The 21,535-nt window shown below is 36.1% G+C and overlaps 1 protein-coding gene across 1 annotated transcript in view; it reads right to left on the bottom strand.

Moving 5' to 3' along the window:
* Positions 1-21,535, bottom strand: part of PPP2R5A (protein phosphatase 2 regulatory subunit B'alpha) — a 107,850-nt gene that overhangs the window by 4,554 nt on the left and 81,761 nt on the right. The window contains exons 4-8 of the mRNA XM_004480997.5: positions 11,547-11,639; positions 6,828-6,958; positions 5,378-5,437; positions 4,430-4,538; positions 3,605-3,658 (exon numbers count right to left, since the gene is read on the bottom strand). Coding sequence (XP_004481054.1) covers positions 3,605-3,658; positions 4,430-4,538; positions 5,378-5,437; positions 6,828-6,958; positions 11,547-11,639 — 447 coding nt within the window. The remainder of the gene's footprint in view (positions 1-3,604; positions 3,659-4,429; positions 4,539-5,377; positions 5,438-6,827; positions 6,959-11,546; positions 11,640-21,535) is intronic.

The raw sequence follows: 21,535 nt of genomic DNA, 5'->3' as shown, positions 1-21,535 counted from the left end.
TATTATTTCTACTGTCCTTAACTTATGACTTGAATATAGCTTCAAATACCAGCTGGATTATTTTTTGGAACTAGAAACATTTATTCTAAAATCCATAAATGTAAGCAAATATCCAAGGATTTTTTAAAAAATCTGGCAAAAATAATTAATGGACTGTAACCTGCACTACAGATAGCAGCAATTAACACAAGGTAGAATTAGTATTAGCATTAATGCTGATGGAAAAAATATGATGATGGTGGCATTTCGGTTCCATGGAAAATGGATGATTTAGTCAATTAAGTATTAATAGTAGTACTAGGACCAGTGACTCACTATTTACAAAAAAAGATTTAGTTTCTTTGGTACACAGACTTCTAAGATGATTCCCCATGATCCTTGCCTCCTTGTATTCATGTCCTTATATGATCCCTTACCCTTCAGTGTTGTCTGGCCTAGTTCTTGCTTCTAACCAAAAGAATATGGCAAAAGCAATGGAATGTCACTTCCACAAGCAGGTTGTAAAAGACTGTGACTTTGATCTTGTTAGCAGATTCTCTCTGTTACTTTCTCGCCTTGCAAGCTTTGATGAAGCAAGATGATAAGGCCCATGTGACAAGAAACTGAGATTGGCCTCCAGGCAACAGCAAGCTAGGAACTGAAGCCTTGGGCCCAACAGCACTTGAAGAACTACAATCTGCCAAGCAGATCCATCCCCAGTTGAGCCTTTACCTGAAACCCAAACCCTGGCCAACACCTTCACTGCAGCCTTGTGAGAAACCCTGAAATAGAGGACCATGCTCCTTATCCACAGAAACTGTGAGATAAAAAAATGTATTTTTTAATCCACTGAATTTTATGGAATTTTTTTTACACAAGAATAGAAAATTACTACAGTTCCTTAACTCTTACCAGACACAAAAATCAATTTCAGATGATATAGTAGGTTGAATAGAAGGAAGCCCTCGAAAAGGTATGTCCATATCCTAATCAATGGAACCTGTGAATGTGACCTTATTTGGAAAAAGGGTCTTTGCAGATATAATTAAGGATCTCAAGATGAGATCATCCTGGATTATCCAGTTGGGTCCCAAATCCAGTGACAGGTGTTCTTATAAGATCCAGAGGACAGATAGAAAAGTAAAGGAGGCATTGTGACCACAGAGTCAGAGATTGGAATAATGTGATCACAAACCAAGGAATGCTTGGAACCACCAGAAGCTGGAAGAGGTAAGTATCAGGTTCCCCTATAGACCCTCTGGAGGAAACACAGCCTTGCCACACCTGGATTTTGGACTTCTGGCCTCTAGCTAGAAAAAGATACTGAAATATATTTTTATAATGTCAGAGGAAGAAGGAATTTTCTTAGCATGACATCAATGCCAGAGCCTGATCATCTATTGATTTTATTGCAAAAGTATTTTTTAAATTCTCTACAGCAGATTAAGAAAGGTATATTCAAAATTAAAAGAAAAACTCCAAATGTACAAAAATATTTGCAAAATGTAGGGACAGAGTTAAAAGCAGGCAGAAGACAAAGGAAGACAAATCCCTGTCATAATTTTTTAAAAGGCAATTAAAATAATATTTCATGCCTATTAGGCTGGTGGAGATTTTAAAAGCCCAATATTTAGCATTGTCAAGGGGAAGAGAAAACAGGCATCTTCTCATTCAGAACTTAAGTATTAAATTGTACAACCCCTTTTTGGAAGGCAACTTGGAGTATGTTGAAATTTGCATGTACCCTTTAAACCAGCAACATGGCTTTTACTTTTTCAAATGTACATAATAGTAAATTCTCCCTTCCCCCACCCTTGGTGTACAGTTCCAAGGGTTTTTTACATGTGCATAGTTTTTTGCAACACACCCAAAAAAATCCATTCACCCAGCAACAGGTTTTAATAATGAAAAATTCCAGTAACTTACTCTAGTACATTAACAGAGAACTGATTAAATATATTATGGTAATCCACATGATGGAATTTTATGCTACTAGTAAAAAAAAATATTGATATAGAAAGCTATTTGTATTATATCGAGAAGTCAAACAATCTGGTTAGCACTGTCCCATTGTTTGTTTAACCTGCATATGAATACCTGCATAGAAAAAATTTCTAGAAATATATTCACCATTGGGGGTTTATAATCTCTTAGGGACAAGATTTGAGGGAACTTTTGTAGTGTGTTTTATGTTTTTGTATTTTGTGAACAAATTTAACACACGTGGCTTTTATAAAGAGAAGTGTCAACAGTCATTTCCATTTTGGAAAATAATTTCAATATTAAATTTAGGGATACAGAAAGGAAACTGCAAGCTCTCTCCAAAGATCTTTATGAGTTGAAAAATTATTTTTCTTTTTTAACTTGGACTTTTACCTTACTTTCTCTTCATCCTCCTCCTATTTTCATTAATCCAACTCACCCAGTGAGATATATGGCCATCATTTCTCCTTAATCTCTCCAAAAAATCTCAATCTCTCTCTCAAAAAAAAAAATTATGTATCTTCCTCACCCACTCCAAATTTACTTAATTAAAACTATATTTTACTATTTACCAAGCATGAACCATGACTCATGGTTTTTCTTTTTCTGAATTCTCATGGGCATTATCGATTTATATTGAGTTTAAATCCACTTTTGAGGTTTATGTAGTTTTACATAGAAATACCAAGCTTCCCAATCTCCTGATTTGTCTTTAAAAACTGTTTTCAGCTGTTTCCAGAAAGAACTGCAAATTCAAAATTCTTAAAACTTCCAAAAACCAGGGAGTGGAAAATCTTTTATTCTACACAAAGTTTAAGTCAAAGGAAGAATATTAAGTATATAATTTTTTCAAGCACCCCTAGGGCTGGCCCCCAAAGGTTCAACCTATGTGTTTTTTCCTTATAATCTTTATTCTTCAAACCCTTTGCTATTTTTTAAGAACTCTTATATTTTAAATATTTAGATTTAAAATGCCAAGAAAGCATTCACTCAAAATGTTTATTTCACCAGGATTAAAGGTTTTCTATACTTTCATATTTTTCTCTTAATTTCTCTTAACTTCATCTTTTGTTTTCATGACAACTTTCTCTTACCCTCTTCTGAATCTTCATTTTATAGGCAAATAGCAAGTATTAGAATTCAAAGACTGAATTGCTTTGCTGATTCATAAAGTAAGCAACCTTTATTCAAAATTATTTTAATCACCAAAGTTAAGGAAATGGGAAATGTTTTTTAACCAAACCCCTATCATGTGGTTTATTGTTAATAAGAAGGAAAATCCTATTTCTAAAAAGCCAGAACAAAACACCTCAAAGGAACCCTCACAGTATAATTTCATTCTAAAGGAGAGAATAAAAATTAAGATTATCAGTAAAGATAATATGTATATAAATTTTCACATTGTGGTGATTTGATCCTGTCATTTTACATCTCAACTACTAAATATTAATATTTATATATTTAAATTATTCAATATATAGAAATGACAAGAACTCCCTCCTTTACATTCCTTCTTTTAAATGGTTTCAGTTTAAGGTTTAATACTACTGTTTGATAACTGTATAGCTAGAAAGAAAGCTACAATGAAATACTATAAGGCAAACCAAAAAACATGAAAATATTTATTAAATAGAATACTTACTGGTTCAGTTAGTGTTGTATCTTTCTCCAGGAACTGTACAACACAATAGGCTAGCTGAAATGTAAGGGATAGTTCATAAATGTTAAGAGTGAAAACACTTTCAGTGATGGAGGGTTTTAAAAAATTTTCAAAACTACCTCATTTTGACAAATTTTACTATAGCTTAACTCAGTTTATAAAAATGATGTAGCTCTAAGTGGTTAAGCGCATGCTTCCCATGTACGAGGTGGTCCCAGGGTTTAAGCCCGGGTACCTTCTGAAAACAAAAAGCAAATGAAAAAAATCAACTCTTATTGGAGAGTGGACGTAGCTCAGTGGTTAAGCGCTTCCTATGTATGAGGTCCTGGGTTCAATCCCCTGTACATCCTTTAAAAAAAGATACTTTTAGTAGAAATTTCCAAACATAAACTTCACTAAGACTAGAGCTTACATTTCAGTTTTTCATCATATTTCTACATGTATGACGATACTGATAATATATATTCTAAATATTAACAGAGGAGACTAAAATCATTCTCTAACTGGATTATCAGAGCTGGAAGGAACATTCTGCAGATATGTGGGATTTATACAAAGTCACAAAGTTAATCAAGTCAGGGCCTGCACTAGAAATAGAAAGTAAGGGAACTTGGTATTATCCTTTCTATATCTATAAAGTCATTAATTTTATTTAATATCACTAAATATCATAATACTTTTAAGTTATGATAAAATATTCTTTGGGAAAGTTATAAAACAGATTCTTAATAATACTTAAAATATTTCCCCCTTGTTATTAGTCCTTGAAACAATATTTATTTCATTTGTAATTTTTCTAGAACTTACCTGGGCATGAAACAAAGCTAATCCTTTTGCAGTATGCATAGGAATAAGAACCTTCATTAGAAATTGTTTATGTTCTGCTTTCAGTGGTAATGCAAAGCCATTGATAATACTGGAGGGGGAAAAAAAGGCAGGGAAAGTTATTTTATCCATGAGTACATAGGGAACAATTCTCAGCTGGTGTTTCTGACTCAGACTTACAATGAAGTCCATCCTTTAAGTCACTAATTGATCTCAAAAGAAAATTAGGACTGTCAATAAATGCCCTAGTAATTTCCAACTTCATTTCCCATAAAGCCTGCCTCTATTTTTCCTTCCAAAAGCCACAGAACAGTCAATATCACTATCTTTCTTGTCTTACTAGAATTTTCAATACTTTCTTAAGTGGAGAGTTTCTCTTAAGTTAGAAGATCTGAAATTAAGAAGTAGCTCTCTCCACATTCTCTAAATACTAATAGAAGAAACAAATCATTCTTTAAATAGTAAAAGAGGAGTCTAAAATTTTTCTGTTAATAAGGAAGATAAAATGTTCATGTACATTAAAAACTAAAACCAAACACTTTACATTCTTCTAAAAAGAAAAGATGGATAGAGAATGATCTACCAACATCTGAAAAGGAACTCTTACAACTTCAATCAAATATTCACTATAACCTACCTCATCTTTTCCCAATCAGATCCTATAATTTTCTGTGGCAATCTAACAGTTTGTGAGATCAGGCATAAAACATGCCACAGCTTCAAAAGCAGGAAGCTTATTCTGAAACAGACATCTTGTGTGGCAGTACTTTAATATGCTGACCCCCCTAAAAAGCTACAATAAGCATTCAGTTGAAAAATTCTGTATTAAAACCATAAACTATGAAATATTTCTTCAATCACTGCTCAGATTTTAATACATAAAACATTTAACGTTACTTAATTCTTAAAAAGAATGAAAAATTGACCTACCTTCCTAATATTTCAAGGAGTTCAGCAACACCATTGAAATGTTCTGTTTCATATATAAACCTGAATTTAAAATAAAGATAGATGCAATAGAAATCAAACATCAGAAAAACTAAACTAAGAGAAAGGCAGGAAGGTGAAGAAATCAATCCAAAGGACAACTGTAAGAAACACAAAAGCATGGCTTTAGGTTTTCTTTGTAAGCTATTTTGCCCCAAGTCAGTTACTTCACAGCAATCTTATAAAAACTCTTATTTCCTACCCACCCACATATGCTATTGCTAAAATTTGCTATATATTAAGATAACAGAGTATCATTTCACCTGGAATGTTCTATTTTATAATACTTAATAATTTATAAGAAAGATGGGTTTTCTCAAAAAAATACTTTTCAAAATAGGAAACCTCTAATCTTATAGGAAAATCCAAGTGGAAAAAGGACCCCTATTTATTCAAAATTTCTAGAAACTAAACTAAACTACATAAGTCCCCCAGCTTTCCAAGTTTAGGATCACCTTTAAATCAGGGAGTCATAAACTCAACTGCAGGTATAATAAATGACTGCAGTCAACTAGGAGGGGATGACAGAGAACTGGAGAAATATGCTCTATCCCTAAAGGAGGCAGATATTACTCATCTCTAATTATTATAATGCAGGAAATGCCAGCCTGGTTTTGTCATATCTTTAAAACAAACCAAACCTGAAATATGAGTGTTAATGTGAAATTTCCTGATTAGAAGCAACTACTTACAAGATTAACATTTATTAAGTAGTGAAATGCTAGGTCTCATAAATTTTTTAGCTTTGCAAGATTGGTTTAAGTAGTAGTTATACACAACTTAAAAAGGAAAACTATTTTTAAAGCTATAGATAATGAAATATAATTCCTTTTTCATGTATTCTTCTTAGAAGGAATTTTTCTTTGATTTAAAAATCTAGAAATAGAACACTATAAAGAAAAATTCACTTTTATCCTTAATCACTTTACCTATTCTTTTTTTCACTTAGGTTAACCAATAAACTGAAGACAATTTCTGCTATATAAAAAGCTATATCTTATAGCAATGAAAATAAACTGCTTAAAGAACACTTAGTTGCTTCTTTAGAATGACAGTATGCAAAACTCAGAAGTTGGGTTGATTGTATTTCTAGAAGACAGTTCAAATTTTTAAAACAAAAAGCTCAAATAACTAGATAACTTCTCCTCTCAATACATCTTAAACATGACTAATGTTAACTTATCAAAAACTGTCCTCATTACTACTTTCCACTATTCTCATTAGTACTATCCACAATTCTATAAAAGTTAGATACAATGAAGTGATGTCCACAAAATAGGTTGAAAATGTCTCAAGTACTATCAGTTAAGTTTGCAAATAATTAAAAGGAGTTTGAATAAAAATAAGAATTGGAGGAAAGAAAAAAGAAAAGTCAGACATAAGACCTATTTACCTGAGGAAAATGTTGTTAATTTGTTTTCTGATGAATGCTCTTAATCCAAGAAATTTCCCATAAATCCGATGCAGAACAGTCTTCAGGAAATCACGTTCTCTGGGATCTTCACTATCAAAAAGCTCCAGGAGCTTTAAGAAAAATCTGAGAAATTACTTTTAAAAAATAATCGAGCTAATACTTCACTTTATTTTAACTTTAAGATTACCCATACATTCTTTAAACATAAAGATTCTGCCTTATTAGATTGATACTGTTCTTGCTAAATAATGAAGCTAAAGAAAAGCTTAGGGATTTTTTTTCCCCACTTATGTCACTTAAAAAGATGACAAACAGATAACAGTAAATAAAAGAAACACTTAAAAAGGTGGTTTTATTTTTTTTGCCTTGTCACTGATTTTAAAATGCTGAATATCTTGAGGGCTTATTTGAAAAGTTCTAGCGGGGAAGCACAGCCATTTGTATAGCCTCTACTGAAGAACAGTCCTCCTCTAGAGGGGAAGGCTGCCCTCTTAGACCAAGCACGGAGCTTCAGCAGGTACACAGGTGCATGGAGTGCTGAGGCAGGAAGGGGGCACCCCCAGCCAGCCACACCAGGTGAAGTGACTTGGCCATTAACGGGGTGACAGAATGTTGCAGCCAGATCACCCTCCCATCCTCGACTTCTGACTACTAAACACAGCTCACAGTTTTTGTTGAGAGATTTTGAGTACTTTTTGATAGTATGTCAAAACTACATAAAGACAGCAGGCCATTAAACAAATGAAGTTTAAAAAACACATATACAAATATATATTCTAATTTACTAGAATGATTATACAAATCAGTGCTTTTTTTCTGTGATTTACAATAAAATAATTCAAGAGGGTCACCATGCCAACAGCCCAAATATATACAATTATTAGGATAAAATGCTGGCAGACAAATGTCCAATAGAGTGGAAATCATACTTGAAATCATCACACTGAAATAAAAGAGACAGACCATAGATTTTTATTTAAAGCAAACAGCTGAAAAATTTTAAACCCATTCAAATTTGCCAAATCAGCAAATCATGTCTTCTACACCTCCATAGAATTCTTCAGCAAAGAGACTTGAAAAATATAGTCAAAGCTCAAATTTACATTTTAAAATAATAAAGGAACTTGAATCTCTTATTTAAAAAAAAAAAACAAAACAAAAAGTACTACTATATATTTAATTGGAAACATGGGATTTTTCTTAGGAAAAAATATAAAATGTATAGAATATAAATACCTATTGATGTCATCATCTTTTGCCCATCTCTCTTATTAGGGTAGATATTTTTTGAGGCTTATCATGACTTAAGTCATATTTTTATACCCCTAAACAAGTATCTTTGCTTATAGTTTGCATTTTTTGTTTGATACACTAATGTACTGCATGAGGCTCTAGTGAAAGATACCCATGGAGTGTGAAAATTTGTTAATACACACAATACATTTACTTCAAATTACTCTAATTAAAAATGGCTAAACTCAAGACACTAAAATTCAAATTTCTGACTTGAAGTTTATTTGAGCAATATGCTTTTATATGAATAAAAGGGGCGCTTAACTGTAAAGGTCTTCATGTCTAATTCAAGACAAATATAATTTTATACAGGTTGATCTTCTGGGGCTCCAGTTGTTAGCTAAGTTTCAAATCTATTTAAAGAAATCTATTTTGGAGTAATAATCTAAATAAAATAATCTATGCTGAGCTTTTAAGGGACTTTATAACCTCTTAGCTTGTGTTTCTTCATTGATAAAATGAGGCAAGTTAGAATAGATTACCCTTTTGTTTAAGTGAAGGCACCATCATGATCTGAAGATCTAGTTCAATTCTTGACTGTGTGATTTTGGACATGGTCCAGCTCTTAATATATATAAAAGCAGATAAAGACAGTGCCTGGGCACATAAAAAGTATAAATCTTAGTTTCCTTCCTTGTTCTGAAAGTTTATGATTTGAATATAAATTAGAATTCTGCAATTGCCTTTTCTCTTGAAAAAAATCCTAATTTAAGCTTTTAAATTTTCTCCTGTACTTATAAGTGTTTAAACTTATAATTTTCAAAATATAAAAACTGAGTATTCCCATATGTGATGGTTTGAGGTTCTTTTTTGATTCTCAAAAGATTATATTTTGAACTAATCCATTCCTGTGTGTGAGACCCTTTGAATGGACTATGTCAGTGAGGCGTGACTCAGGCTGAGTCTCCATCCTCTTGTTTGGACTTACATAAATGGAGACAGAGACAAACAGGAAAAGGGAACTCTGGCATTTTTTTATCCTGCCATGTGAGAGAGGACTTGAGGATTGCTAGCAGCCAAAGCTTAAGCAGGAAACTCCCAAGAGGCTGAGCCTATGGAGCAGCTCAAGGCTGAAGAGACAAGCCATATGCCTGATAGACCACGGCTGAACTTTGGTGAAGAAACTGGGGCAGCTGAGACTGAGAGGAAGCGCCAAAAGAGACAAGCCCTATGCCTGGTCACCCACGGCTGAGCTCTGGGACAGTAGATTTGGGAGGGGAAGGCAGGGACCTCAGCAGAGATCAGCTGCAATCTTGCTTTACCACGTGGCAGGACCGCAGGATCACCAGTAGCTGACTTTGGTGAGAAGGCATCTCTGCTGATGCCTTCATTTGGACATTTCACAGCGTTGGAATTGTAAGCGTTTACCCTAAATAAATTCCCATTATAAAAGTCAACCTATATTTAGTACCTTGCATTGGCAGCCCTGTGGCAAACTTTAAGACACCATACATATTATTTCTATTAAAGTGACACACAAAGAATACATGAGAGAAGTGATCTGTGAAAGCACAGTCATATAAACTAATAAAAATAAAGTTTTGGGTCCAGACTTCTCAGGTAATTCAGGCATTTGGAGAAGGTGGAAAATGGGTCCCACCCTAGCAGTTTTCTCCTTGTTCCCCTCAAACCCACTGAATAATCCAGCAGCCTATTACATACCCCAAACTTCAGATTGAGAAAGCAGAGAGGCAACTGTTTCCCTTACCTACTATTACCTGCAAAGCAATTTAATATGGTGTTACAAAAATTTCTTAATATACCTCATTCAAGAGCCAGCCACAAAAGGAAATAAATGGGCATTCATTTGCAATCACCAAAGAAACATAACTACCTAATCTGACTGATTTTTACTGGTGATTAAAATGTGTATTACATGGTTAACACCTTCCTAATATTTCTTTTTAGTTTATGAAGAGCTACTTGAATGGCTGAAGGACATTTTTTAGGCTGACAATGTTCTTTTTTTAAAATTTATTTTTATTTTTATTATTTTTAAAAATTTCTCTCCCCTCCCACCCCCCCAGTTGTCTGTTCTCTGTGTCTATTTGCTGCGTGTTCTTCTTTGTCCACTTCTGTTGTTGTTAGCAACACGGGAATCTGTGTTTCTTTTTTGTTGTTGCATCACCTTGTGTCAGCTCTCCATGTGTGTGGCGCCATTCCTGGGCAGGCTGAACTTTCTTTCGCGCTGGGCGGCTCTCCTTACAGGGTGCACTCCTTGTGCGTGGGGCTCCACTACGTGGGGACACCCGTGCATGGCAGGGCACTCCTTACGTGCATCAGCACTGTGTATGGGCCAGCTCCACACGGGTCAAGGAGGCCCGGGGTTTGAACCGCGGACCTCCCGTGTGGTAGACGGATGCCCTATCCATTGGGCTGACAATGTTCTTTTATCAATACATTCACCACGGCTAGTCAGAATACTTTATATGAGGTTGGGAGTTTTTACAAATGACTAAAAATGAGCTCTGTATATAGAACTCATATCTGACATATAAAGGTGGCGGAAAGTGTAGAAAAGTCCTCGTAATGATTTTAATCCTGGTTTCAACACTTTGTTACAATGATTTTAATCCTGGTCTCAACACTGTTTATTACTACCCTTTCAACCATCTTCTACCATCCTTTAAACACTCTAGCAGAGCATCAAAATTCTAATGAGATCCACATACTGGGAAGTATATATCAAAAAAAAAAGAGAAAATGGATCCAGAAAGGTTTGATCTACTTAACAATTTTGTGTATGGCCAGAAAATTTCAGAGTTAAAAATAGATCTTTAAATTGTTGGAAAAAATTGAAAAGATAAAAATGGATATTGTGAGAAATTAAAATTTTGAGTATGTAGGTCCTGAAAAGAACAATAACCAACTTATAAAAATAAAGAAGGTATCACATATATTTAAAACTCCCTTTTCTTCTTAATTATACCATTTTATCTTATTTTATTCAGTAATTGATACTTGATAAGAAAGGAGCCTAAAGCTCAAACTCCTAACAATGCTTCTATTTCCTTTTTACCCCTATCATTTCAAAGTCACAAAGCTTAAAACATGTCAAGTTCAAATTCAAAGACTTTAAAAAATATTTACATAGTTTTTCCCTAAGACTAAATGATCATACCAAATTTTCTCAGCCAGATATTGAAGAAAGGCTTGCTTTTCTGGTCTTTGTAAAATAACTACGAAGACTGGGAGTTAATTTGACTGACTTCATTAGAAGCTTACCATTGATTTAAAAATTCTAGAATTCTCAAAGCTATTTCACTTGTCTGGTAAGAATATTCAATGCTGTTAAATTGAAATAAACCATTAAAGTTTCTGAATGTCTAAACTGTTCTATGTTAATCACAAGTCAATATATCATTGCTAATTTGTAAGAAAATTTAAGACATAAGAATTCCTTACCTGTTGTACAAATTTCTGATCAATGTATCGCTTTGCAATGCTAGGCTGGAAATCAGGGCTCTCCAGAAATCTCAAGAAGAATTCATACACCAACTATGAGAGAGAAAGAGTCAAATAAAAGCTAAGACAATGCCTATAAAATTCTACCCTAAGTGATCATTTCATACCAAAAATGCACCTTTCAATGTCTAAATACCAACTTAGTGGGAAGACAGCAGAATTTTTTATTATAAAGTGTTATCAAAAGATAATATGTTTTGAAAATACAGGTTTTTAAAAACTAAATATTCATAATTTAGTCTCCTAGGCTAGTAAATTTAGGGGTTTAATTCATTATTTTGTGTCACTCATTGAAAAATGTTGAATTTTAAAAGAGCTAGGGAAGCAGACTTGGCCCAATGGATAGGGCATTTGCCTACCACATGGGAGGTCCGTGGTTCAAACCCAGGGCCTCCCTGACCGGTGTGGAGCTGGCCCATGCGCAGTGCTGATGCGCACAAGGAGTGCCGTGCCACACAGGGGTGTCTCCCGCGTAGGGGAGCCCCATGTGCAAGAAGTGCGCCCTGTAAGGAGAGCCACCCAGCACGAAAGAGTGCAGCCTGCCCAAGAATGGGCTGCACGCATGCACAGAGAGCTGACACAACAAGATGATGCAACAAAAGAGACACAGATTTCTGGTGTCACTGTCAAGGATAGGAGTGGTCACAGAACATACAGCAAATGGACACAGAGAGCAGACGGCGGGGGGGGGGGGGGGGGAAAGAGCTAGATAATGATATCTACAAATTATTTAAGTAGGAAGACTTCTTTGCAGTCTGTTGTCACCAGGAACATGCTCTTTACCCACTGGAATATTGACCTACCTGAATTTATCCCTAGAGTTCTTTAAATCTAAGGTCAGAAACCTCTAGATAAAAGTAGACTAGGTTTAAATCCCAGTCTATCAATCAAAAGGCAGTGTCTCGTTAACAACAACAAAAAGCTTTGTCTTTCTACAAAACTAAAATGAAAAAAATATAAATTTAACAGAAACCAGTGTACCTTATCTACACGTGGGAAGAATGATCCAAATTATGTAAGTACAGGGCAAGTGAAGGAACAGCACCACACAAACTATAAGTCATGATGTTCACTAAAAAACTGCAAGCCTAGAAAGTAATAACAAATGTTCATTTAAAATTTGCTCCAGCCTGCCATCACATCTATATCATACCAAAAAAAAATGAAGAAAATATGCCCTATCATGTACTGACCACACTGTTGAATGCAAAAGACAAGGGCTTCTGAAAGCTGCAAGATAAACGCAACATCTTATGTACCAGGGAGTTCCACTTAGATAAGTGCTGATTTCTCATCAGAAACCAGGGAGGCAAGAAGGCAGTGGGGTAAAATAAAGTCCTGAAGGAAAACCTAAGAATTTTATATCCAGTAAGACTTTCTTTCAAAAATGAGGAAGAAATTAAGAAATTCCTAGATAAACAAAAACTAAGGGAGTTCATTACCACTAGACCTGTCCTACAAGCAATGCAAAGGGGAGTTCTTTAGAATGAAAGGAAAGGGCACTAGACAGTGATTTAAAACAGCATAAAGAAATAAAGAACTCCAGTAAAGGTAATCATTTGGGTAATTATAAATGCCAGTACTACATTCTATTATACTTTTTGGTATGTATCTCCACTTCTTCCTACTCGTGGTAAAATGCAAATGCATAAAGAGCAATGCCTTATCTATGGTTTTGGACATACAATGTAAAACGATATAATTTGTAACAAGTACAAAAAAGGTGGGGAGAAGGACAGGTATAGGAACAGTGGATTTGTATGCTTTGAAGTCAAATTGGTATCAAATCAAATATGACTGTTATTTATTTAGGATGTTAAATTTTAACCCCATGGAAACTACAAGGAAAAAGTATGAACATATATCCAGATAGAAATGAGAAGGGACTCAATATGATACAATATTTAAAAAATCAAATAAATATGAAAGTAGGGACAAATGAAAGATTGAGGGACCAACAAAGGTCTGAAGACTTACACCAAGACAAAAGAGCACAATGGCAGAAGAAAGTCCTCCACTATCAGTAGTTACTTTGAATGTAAATGGATTAAATTCTGCAGTCAAAAGAGACTAGCAGAAAGCATAAAAAGTATGAGCCAACTATGTGCCGTTTATAAGAGACTTACCATAATTTCAAAGATTTATAAGTAGATTGAAAGTGAAAGGATGGGAAAAAATAAACCATGCAAAACCATGCAAGTAGTAACAAAAAGAGAGCTGGGGTAGCTATACTAGTATCTGGTGAAAGAGACTGAGAAAGAAAGTCTTAGGAGAGCAATGTGGCTTAAGAGGTTAAGCACTTGCTTCCCACATGGGAGGTCCCAGGTTCAGTTCCCAGTAGCTCCTAAGGAAAACAGAAACAACCAACAAGCAAAAACAAATGTAAAAATCAACTCAGGGAGCCAATGTGACTCAGTGGTTGAGCACTGGCTTCCCACATACAAGGTCCCAGGTTCATTCCCCAGTCCCCAATACCTTAAAAAAAACTCGTGTGGGACAAGACAATCATTATATACTGATAAAAGGGTTAATTCAACAAGAAGACATAATTATATGAAGAAATACTAACATCCTTGAAAGAAGAAATCGATAGTTCTACATTACTAGTAGGACACTTTAATATACCACTTTTAATAATGGATAGAACATCTAAACATAAGGTCAATGAGGAAATAGAAGTCTTGAAAGATACTCTAAACCAATGGGACTTAATAGATATATAGAACACTTCACTCAACAGCAATAGAATACACATACTTCTTGAGTGCATATAGATCATTCCCCAGGGTGGATTATATGTTAGGTCACCAAAAAAAAATCTCAGTAAATTAGAAAATGCTGAGATCCTAACAATGCATCTTCTCCAACCACAATGGAATTAAGCTAGAAATCAATAACAGGGAGTAACGGAAAACTCACAAATATATGGAAATTAAACACAATACTTTTAAACAGCCTGTGGGTTAAAGAGGAAATCACAAGGGAAATTAGATGTATCTTGAGAATAAAAATAAAATACAACATATCAGAAATTATGGGATGTAGCAAAGGCAGTGCTGAAAGGGAAATTTAGAGTTCTAAGTGCTTACATTTAAAAAAGAGATATCAAACCAGAGACCTAATCTCAAAACTGGAAGAAATAGAAAAACAGCAAACTAAACCCAAAACAAGCAGAAAGAAGGAAATAGCAAAGATTAGAGCAGAGATAGTAAATGTGGTAGAGTATTAAAAAAATAAAGTAAAAACAGAATCAGCATAACCAAAGGTTGGTTCCTTGAAAAGATCAATAAAATTGAGAAACCTTTGGCTAGACTAGAAAGAGGACAAAAATTAAAAACAGGAATGAAAAGGGAGACATTACTATTTTTTTTTCCTCTCCCCTTTCCCCCCACTTGTCTGCTCTCTGTGTCGCTTTTTGTTGTTGTTGTTGCATCATCTTGCTGTGTCAGCTCTCCATGTGTGCGGTGCCACTCCTGGGCAGGCTGCACTTTTTTCATGCTGGGCAGCTCTCCTTGTGGGGTGCACTCCTTGCGTGTGGGGCTCCCCTACACGGGGGACACCCCTGCGTGGCACGGCACTCCTTGCGCACATCAGCACTGCATGGGGGCCAGCTCACTATACAGGCCAGGAGGCCCTGGGTTTGAACCTTGGACCTCCCATGTGGTAGGCGGACGCCCTATCCGTTGGGCCAAATCCGCTATTACTATTGACCCCACAGAAATAAAAAGAATTATAAGGAGGATACTTTGAACAACTGGACACCAACAATTCCAAGACAAAATGTATAAATTCCTAGAAACATATAAACTACCTACACTGACTCAATAAGAAGATCTCAAATCTCAAAAAACAAACAAAAAACAAACTAATAACGAGTAGAGATTGGATCAGTAATCAAAACCTCCTAACAAAGAAAAAAGCCCAGGACCAGATAACTTCACATGGTAATTCCAATATCCTGCTCAAAGTTTTCAAAAAAATTGAAGAGAACAATCTGACTCCCTGTAGGAAGCTAACATAACCCTCATACCTAAGCTAAATAAAGATTCCACAAGAAAAGAAAATTACAGACCAAATATCTTATGAATATAGATGCAAAAATCCTGAACAAAATATCAATAGCAGATCAAAAGAATTATATAAAATCAAAGCCATCTTAAAAAAGAAGAATGAAGTTGGAGAACTCAAACTTCCCAATCTTAAAACTTATTACAAAGCCACAGGAAACCAAACAACATGGTATGGGCACAAGGACAGCTGTATAAACCAATGGAATCTCACAACTGAGAAATCAATTCTTATATTTATGGCCAACTGATCTTTGACAAGGGAATAAAGACCACTCAATTGGGAGAGAATAATCTCTTCAAATAATGCTGGGAAACCTGGATCCCCATTTGCAAAAGAATGAAGGTGGACCCTTACCCTCATACCACATACCACATACCAAAAAAGCAAAAACAAAAAACTCCCCAAAATGAATGATCAAACACGTAAATATAAGAGGCAGAACTAAAAAACTCCTAGAAGAAAACGCATGGAAGCATGAAAAGGACTTTATGTTTGACAATGGTTTCTTAGACTCTATACCTAAAGCACAAGGAACAAAAGAAAAAATAAATGACATCTCATCAAAATTAAAAAAAAAAACTTTTGTGCATAAAAGGATTTTATCATTAAAGTAAAACAACCTACACAATGGGAGGAAATATCTGGAAGCCACATATCCAGTAAGGGTTTAATATCCAGGATACATAAAGAATCCCTCAATTCAACAATAAAAAGACAACCCAATTTAAAAATGGGCAAAAGACTTGAATAAACATTTCTCCAAAGAAGCTATACACAGGGTTAAAAAGCATGTGAAAAGACACTCAACATCATTAGCTATGAGGGAAATGCAAATCAAACCACAATGAGATACCATTTCACACCCACTAGAATGACTACTGTTTTTTAAAAAATGGAAAATTACAAGTGCTGGAGAGGATGCAGAGAAATAGGAACACTTATTCATTGCTGGTAGTAATATAAAATTGTAGAGTGCCTGTGGAAGACAGTTTGGCAGTTCCTCAGGAAATTAAGTATAGAATTACATATAACCCAGCAATCCCACTTCTAGGTATATATCCCCAAAAATTGAAAGCAGGGACTCAAACAGATTTTTCCAAACCAATGCACATAGCATTATTCATAATTTCCAAAAGATGGAGGCAACCCAAGTGTCCATCAACCAATGAATGGATAAACAAAATGTGGTATGTACCTACAATAGAATATTATTCAGGTATAAAAAGGACTGAAGTTCTGATATATGTGACAGCATGGATGAACCTTGAAGACATCATGTTGAGTGAAATAAGCCAGACACAAAATGATAAATACTGTATGATCTCACTGATAGGAAATAATTAGAATAAGGAAACTCAGAGTCAGAATATAGAGTTTAGGTTACCCAGTGTATATCAGCCAAAGGGGTGTTAATGAAAAATACCAGAAATGTGTTGGCTTTTATAAAGGGTATTTATTTAGGGTAGATGCTTAACAGTTACAAGGCTATAAAGAATTAAATTACTTCCCTCACCAAGGTCTGTTGCCATGTGTTGGCACAAGATGGCTGCTGGTCTCTGCGAGGGTTCGATCTTCCTCTTCCTCCTAAGGCTCTGTGGTCCCACAGCTTCTTCCAGTCTCAGCTGTAGGATAACATAAGGCTTGTCTCTCCCTGGGGCTCCTTTCTTTCTGGGCTTTCTCAGCTGTTCAGGGCTCTGGTCTCTTCAATTGCAAACTATCAGGCAAACAGCTTGACTCAGCTCAGCTCTCCCCCTGGGGTTCCAGCATTCAAAACTAAACTCTCTATGTTCTCCCTTTTCCATGTATTTATATTTACTTCCCTGTCTTTGAGCATCTGTTTATATAGCCCACAAAGAGGGGTGAGGTGGGAAATCAAACTGAGTTGCCCTAATGATGTGGTCAAAAAAAAGCCCTAATCTTGATTTAACAAAGTAAAAGTGAAACCTCTGAATCTAATACAATCTAATATGCCCAGAGGAACAGATTGGTTTACAAACACAATCCAATATCTATTTTTGGAACTCATAAACAATACCAAACTGCCACACTCCACTCTGAATTCCAAAGAGACATTACAATATTCAAAGAAACCTTAAAAGAGTAACATTGCTAAATACAAAATCATATCACAATCAGTTTAAAGAAATACAGTTTGTCTTGGGGCAAAGTCCTGTCTGGCTGTAGACCTCTGAACTGAAAAAAACAGTTATTTGCTTCCAGTATACAAAAGGACAGACAAGGATAAAGATTTACATTACCATAAGGAGAATTTGGGAGGAAAACATGAGTCACTAGTCCCCTATAGTTCCTTAATCCTGCAGGGCACACTTCATTAGATTTCAAAGTCTGAGAGTCATTCTCAAGATGATGGTTTCTTATCCCTGGGGCCTCACGGGGACCCACCCTTTCCACAGCTTGCCCAATGGCCATTTTCTTGGTTCCACCCTCATCAGGTATCTGGGTGGCAAATGAGCTCCAGACCTCTTGCTCCAAGAACATTGGGGTGATAGTCACACTTTACCCAATCTTTGGGGTAGAGAACCCCCTTAGTACAAAGAGAGGAAGGTAACATTCTGCCTAATGTGTGGCCTACAGGCCCAACCCTCTAAGAACCATGAGTTGGTGACGTGGCCTTCCCTAATCTATGGGGGGGTCAGGCCCATCCTCAGACCTATGGGGTATCAATCTTACTCTCCCTAACCCTTGGGCAATGTGCTCCACCCTCTCTGTACCCTGGGGTGGCAAAACTCTCCCTGAACATAGGGCTGGAAAATCCACCAAATTTTAACTGCCGGGACAACTCACTCTCTCTGACCACATGGGTGAGGTTCTTCTCTTGGCCCAAGGAGATGTCTTAATTCCAGATCTCAACTTCCATGGTTTTCCTCTTAAAGTCATTTTCCCTTCCATCTCTCCCTTTGATGTCTGTTTTAGTCCATGCTGACACTGGTTTTGTTCATACAGCTCTCTCAAAAAGCCTGTTGGTTTAGCACACAAGAAGCAGGGGTCCACGCCATCAGACAGTAAGACTTTCCACAAGTTTTTCCTAGATAACTGCATTTTCATTCCTGATTTACAAGTTCCATGTTTATTTAAGTCCTCAAATCAGGCACTGTCATCTGGGGGCTTGATTTCCAGGGGCTTGGAATTTCTGGAATCTGTTTCTGGTTTTCTTGTGCCCAACAATTCAGTTCTCAGCTTATGTCTCTAGTCTAACTTATTTTTTTTTTTTAAGATTTTTTATTTCTCTCCCCTTCCCCGCCCCCCCCAGTTGTCTGCTCTCTCTGTCTATTTGCTGTGTGTTCTTCTGTGTCCGCTTGCATTCTTGTCAGTGGCACTAGGAATCTGTGTCTCTTTTTGTTGTGTCATCTTGCTGCATCAGTTCTCCATGTACGCGGTGCAACTCCTGGGCAGGCTGCACTTTTTTCGCACTGGGCCGCTATCCTTACGGGGCACATTCCTTGTGCATGGGGCTCCCCTAACCAGGGGACACCCCTTACACGGCATGGCACTCCTTGCGTGCATCAGCACTGTGTGTGGTCCAGCTCATCACATGGGTCAGGAGGCCCTGGGTTTGAACCCTGGACCTCCCATGTGGTAGGCACACGCTCTATCCATTAAGCCAAATCCACTTCCCTCGTCTAACATTTTACTATCAGCTGTGAGGAGAAGTCACTCCTCATTCTCTGAGTTTACTTTCGAAAGTTCTTCAGCTAAATGCCCAGGCTCGCCATTTTCAAATTCCACCTTCCATAAAACACCAAGAATTAATCTTGCTAAGTTCTCTGCAACTTTAAAACATGGATCGCCTTTCCTTCAGTTTCCAATAATAGTTTCATCATTTACTTTTTATCCATTAAGAGTCTCTTTAGCATCCATATTCCTACCAGCAGTCTCTTCAAAGCAATCGAGGCCTTTTCTATCAAGCATCTCATAATTCCTCCAAAAATACCCCTTTCCCATTTATAAAACTGTTGCAGCATTTTGGTATTTGCAAAAGCACTTCCCCACTCCTTGGTACCAAATTCTGTACTAGTCAGCTGAAAGAGTGCTGATGCAAAATATCAGAAATGTGTTGGCTACCATAAAAGGTATTTATTTGGAGTAGGAGTTTACAGTTACAAGGCCATAAAGAGTAAGTTACTTCCTTCTGTTGCCATGTGTTGGAGCAAAATAGCTATTGGTCTCTGCAAAGGTTCAGCCTTCCTCTTCTTCCTAAGGCTCCATGGTCCCAGCTTCTTCCAATCTCAGCTGTAGGCTAGGATAAGGCTTGTCTCTCTCCCTGGGGCTTGTTTCTTTCTGGGCTTCCTCACCTGTTCAGGGCTGTGGTCTCTTCAGCAGCAAACTATCAGGCAAACGACTTGGCTCTCTCCCCAGGGCTCCAGCATCCAAAGCTAAACTCTTTGTGTTCTCCTTCTCCATGTATTTACTTCCCTGTCACTGATTGAACATTCGTTTATATACCATATGGTGAGGGGAGGGTGTGGTGGGGACTCAAACCAAGTCATCCTAATGAAATGGTCAAATAAAAGTCTTAATCTTGATTTAATAAAGTAAAAGTGAAACCTCTGAATCTAATACAATCTAAGATGCCCATTGGAACAGACCAGTTTACCAACACAATCCAGTATCTATTTTGGGAATTCATGAACAATACCAAACTGCCACATCCAGGGTGGAGGTGGGGAATAGTGAGTTAAGGTTTAAAATGTACAAAGTTTCTATTTGGGACAATGGAAAAGTTTGGTACTGGATGGTAGTGATGGTAGCACAACATTGTGAATGTAATTAAGAAAACTGAATTATGTATTTGAATGTGGTTGAAAGGGTGAAATTTTAGGTTTTATATATTGTTCTAGAATAAAAATGTTTTGAAAAATTCAAAGACTGGGGGTCTTTTCACACTATCCAACTGCATGTGATAAAATAATGTAATTGACCAGTTACTGAGAATCTCATGCTTTTAAAATTTCATGCATTATTAAAAATAGTATTACTAATTTTAAACCAACCACGGCATGAATTCCATACAAACCTGTAATATAGTTCCATTAAAAAATAATTTACCAACTTCAGATTTTCTAATTCTATTAATATAAGCTCTTCTGGGCTGATAAATCTAAAAATTTTTATCAGTTTTCACTAATGCTAATAAGATCCCTCTCCTTCATTTAATTTGGAAATATAGGTGCTACACAGAACAAATTAATAATGAGGCAGACTACTGCCTAAATTGTCCCAAATATTCTAGAGTATAATTTTCTTTCTCTTGTAATAAACTAAAATCAAATGGGTCTAAAAATATAGAGGTTCTTGCAAAATAAAAAATCAACAATTTAATTTGAAATAATACCTAGCACCCAAATATAAAGTAAGGTTCCTCTCTCTCAGACACAATATAGAAAGTAGCTAATATTGCTGATTATCCTGTTGTATGTTACTTAAAATTATTTTGCATTTTATTCAAGACCGACTCTTCCTTCAATGCTTCTAACTTTGTGGCAGGCATTATTGATTGGCTAACCTAACACCCATTTCCTTACCCTTGCCTGTCTCTACTACTGAAGCTGCACAAACTAAATATTCACTCTTAGTCTGCCATACAACATGAGTGACCATATGGCAAAATTCTGGCTAATAAGTGTAAGCAGAAACCTGACAGAAGGCTTCTAAGAAAACATTTGTCTTCATGATAAAAGGAATAATTGCTATAGTCCCCATCCTTTTTTCTTTCCTCCTTCCTTAAATGTGACTTGATTTCCGGAGCTGCAACAGACATCTTGCAATCATGAGGGAAACGGCCGAGAAAATTGCTCTGACCGTGATGCTGCTTTGCCCAAGAACCAATACTACTCCGA

The sequence above is a fragment of the Dasypus novemcinctus genome, chromosome 13 (assembly GCF_030445035.2).
Source record: "Dasypus novemcinctus isolate mDasNov1 chromosome 13, mDasNov1.1.hap2, whole genome shotgun sequence".
Taxonomy (NCBI): Eukaryota; Metazoa; Chordata; class Mammalia; order Cingulata; family Dasypodidae; genus Dasypus; species Dasypus novemcinctus.
The sequence above is the reverse complement of the archived record's forward strand: the minus strand, read 5'-3'. Positions and strand labels throughout refer to the sequence as shown.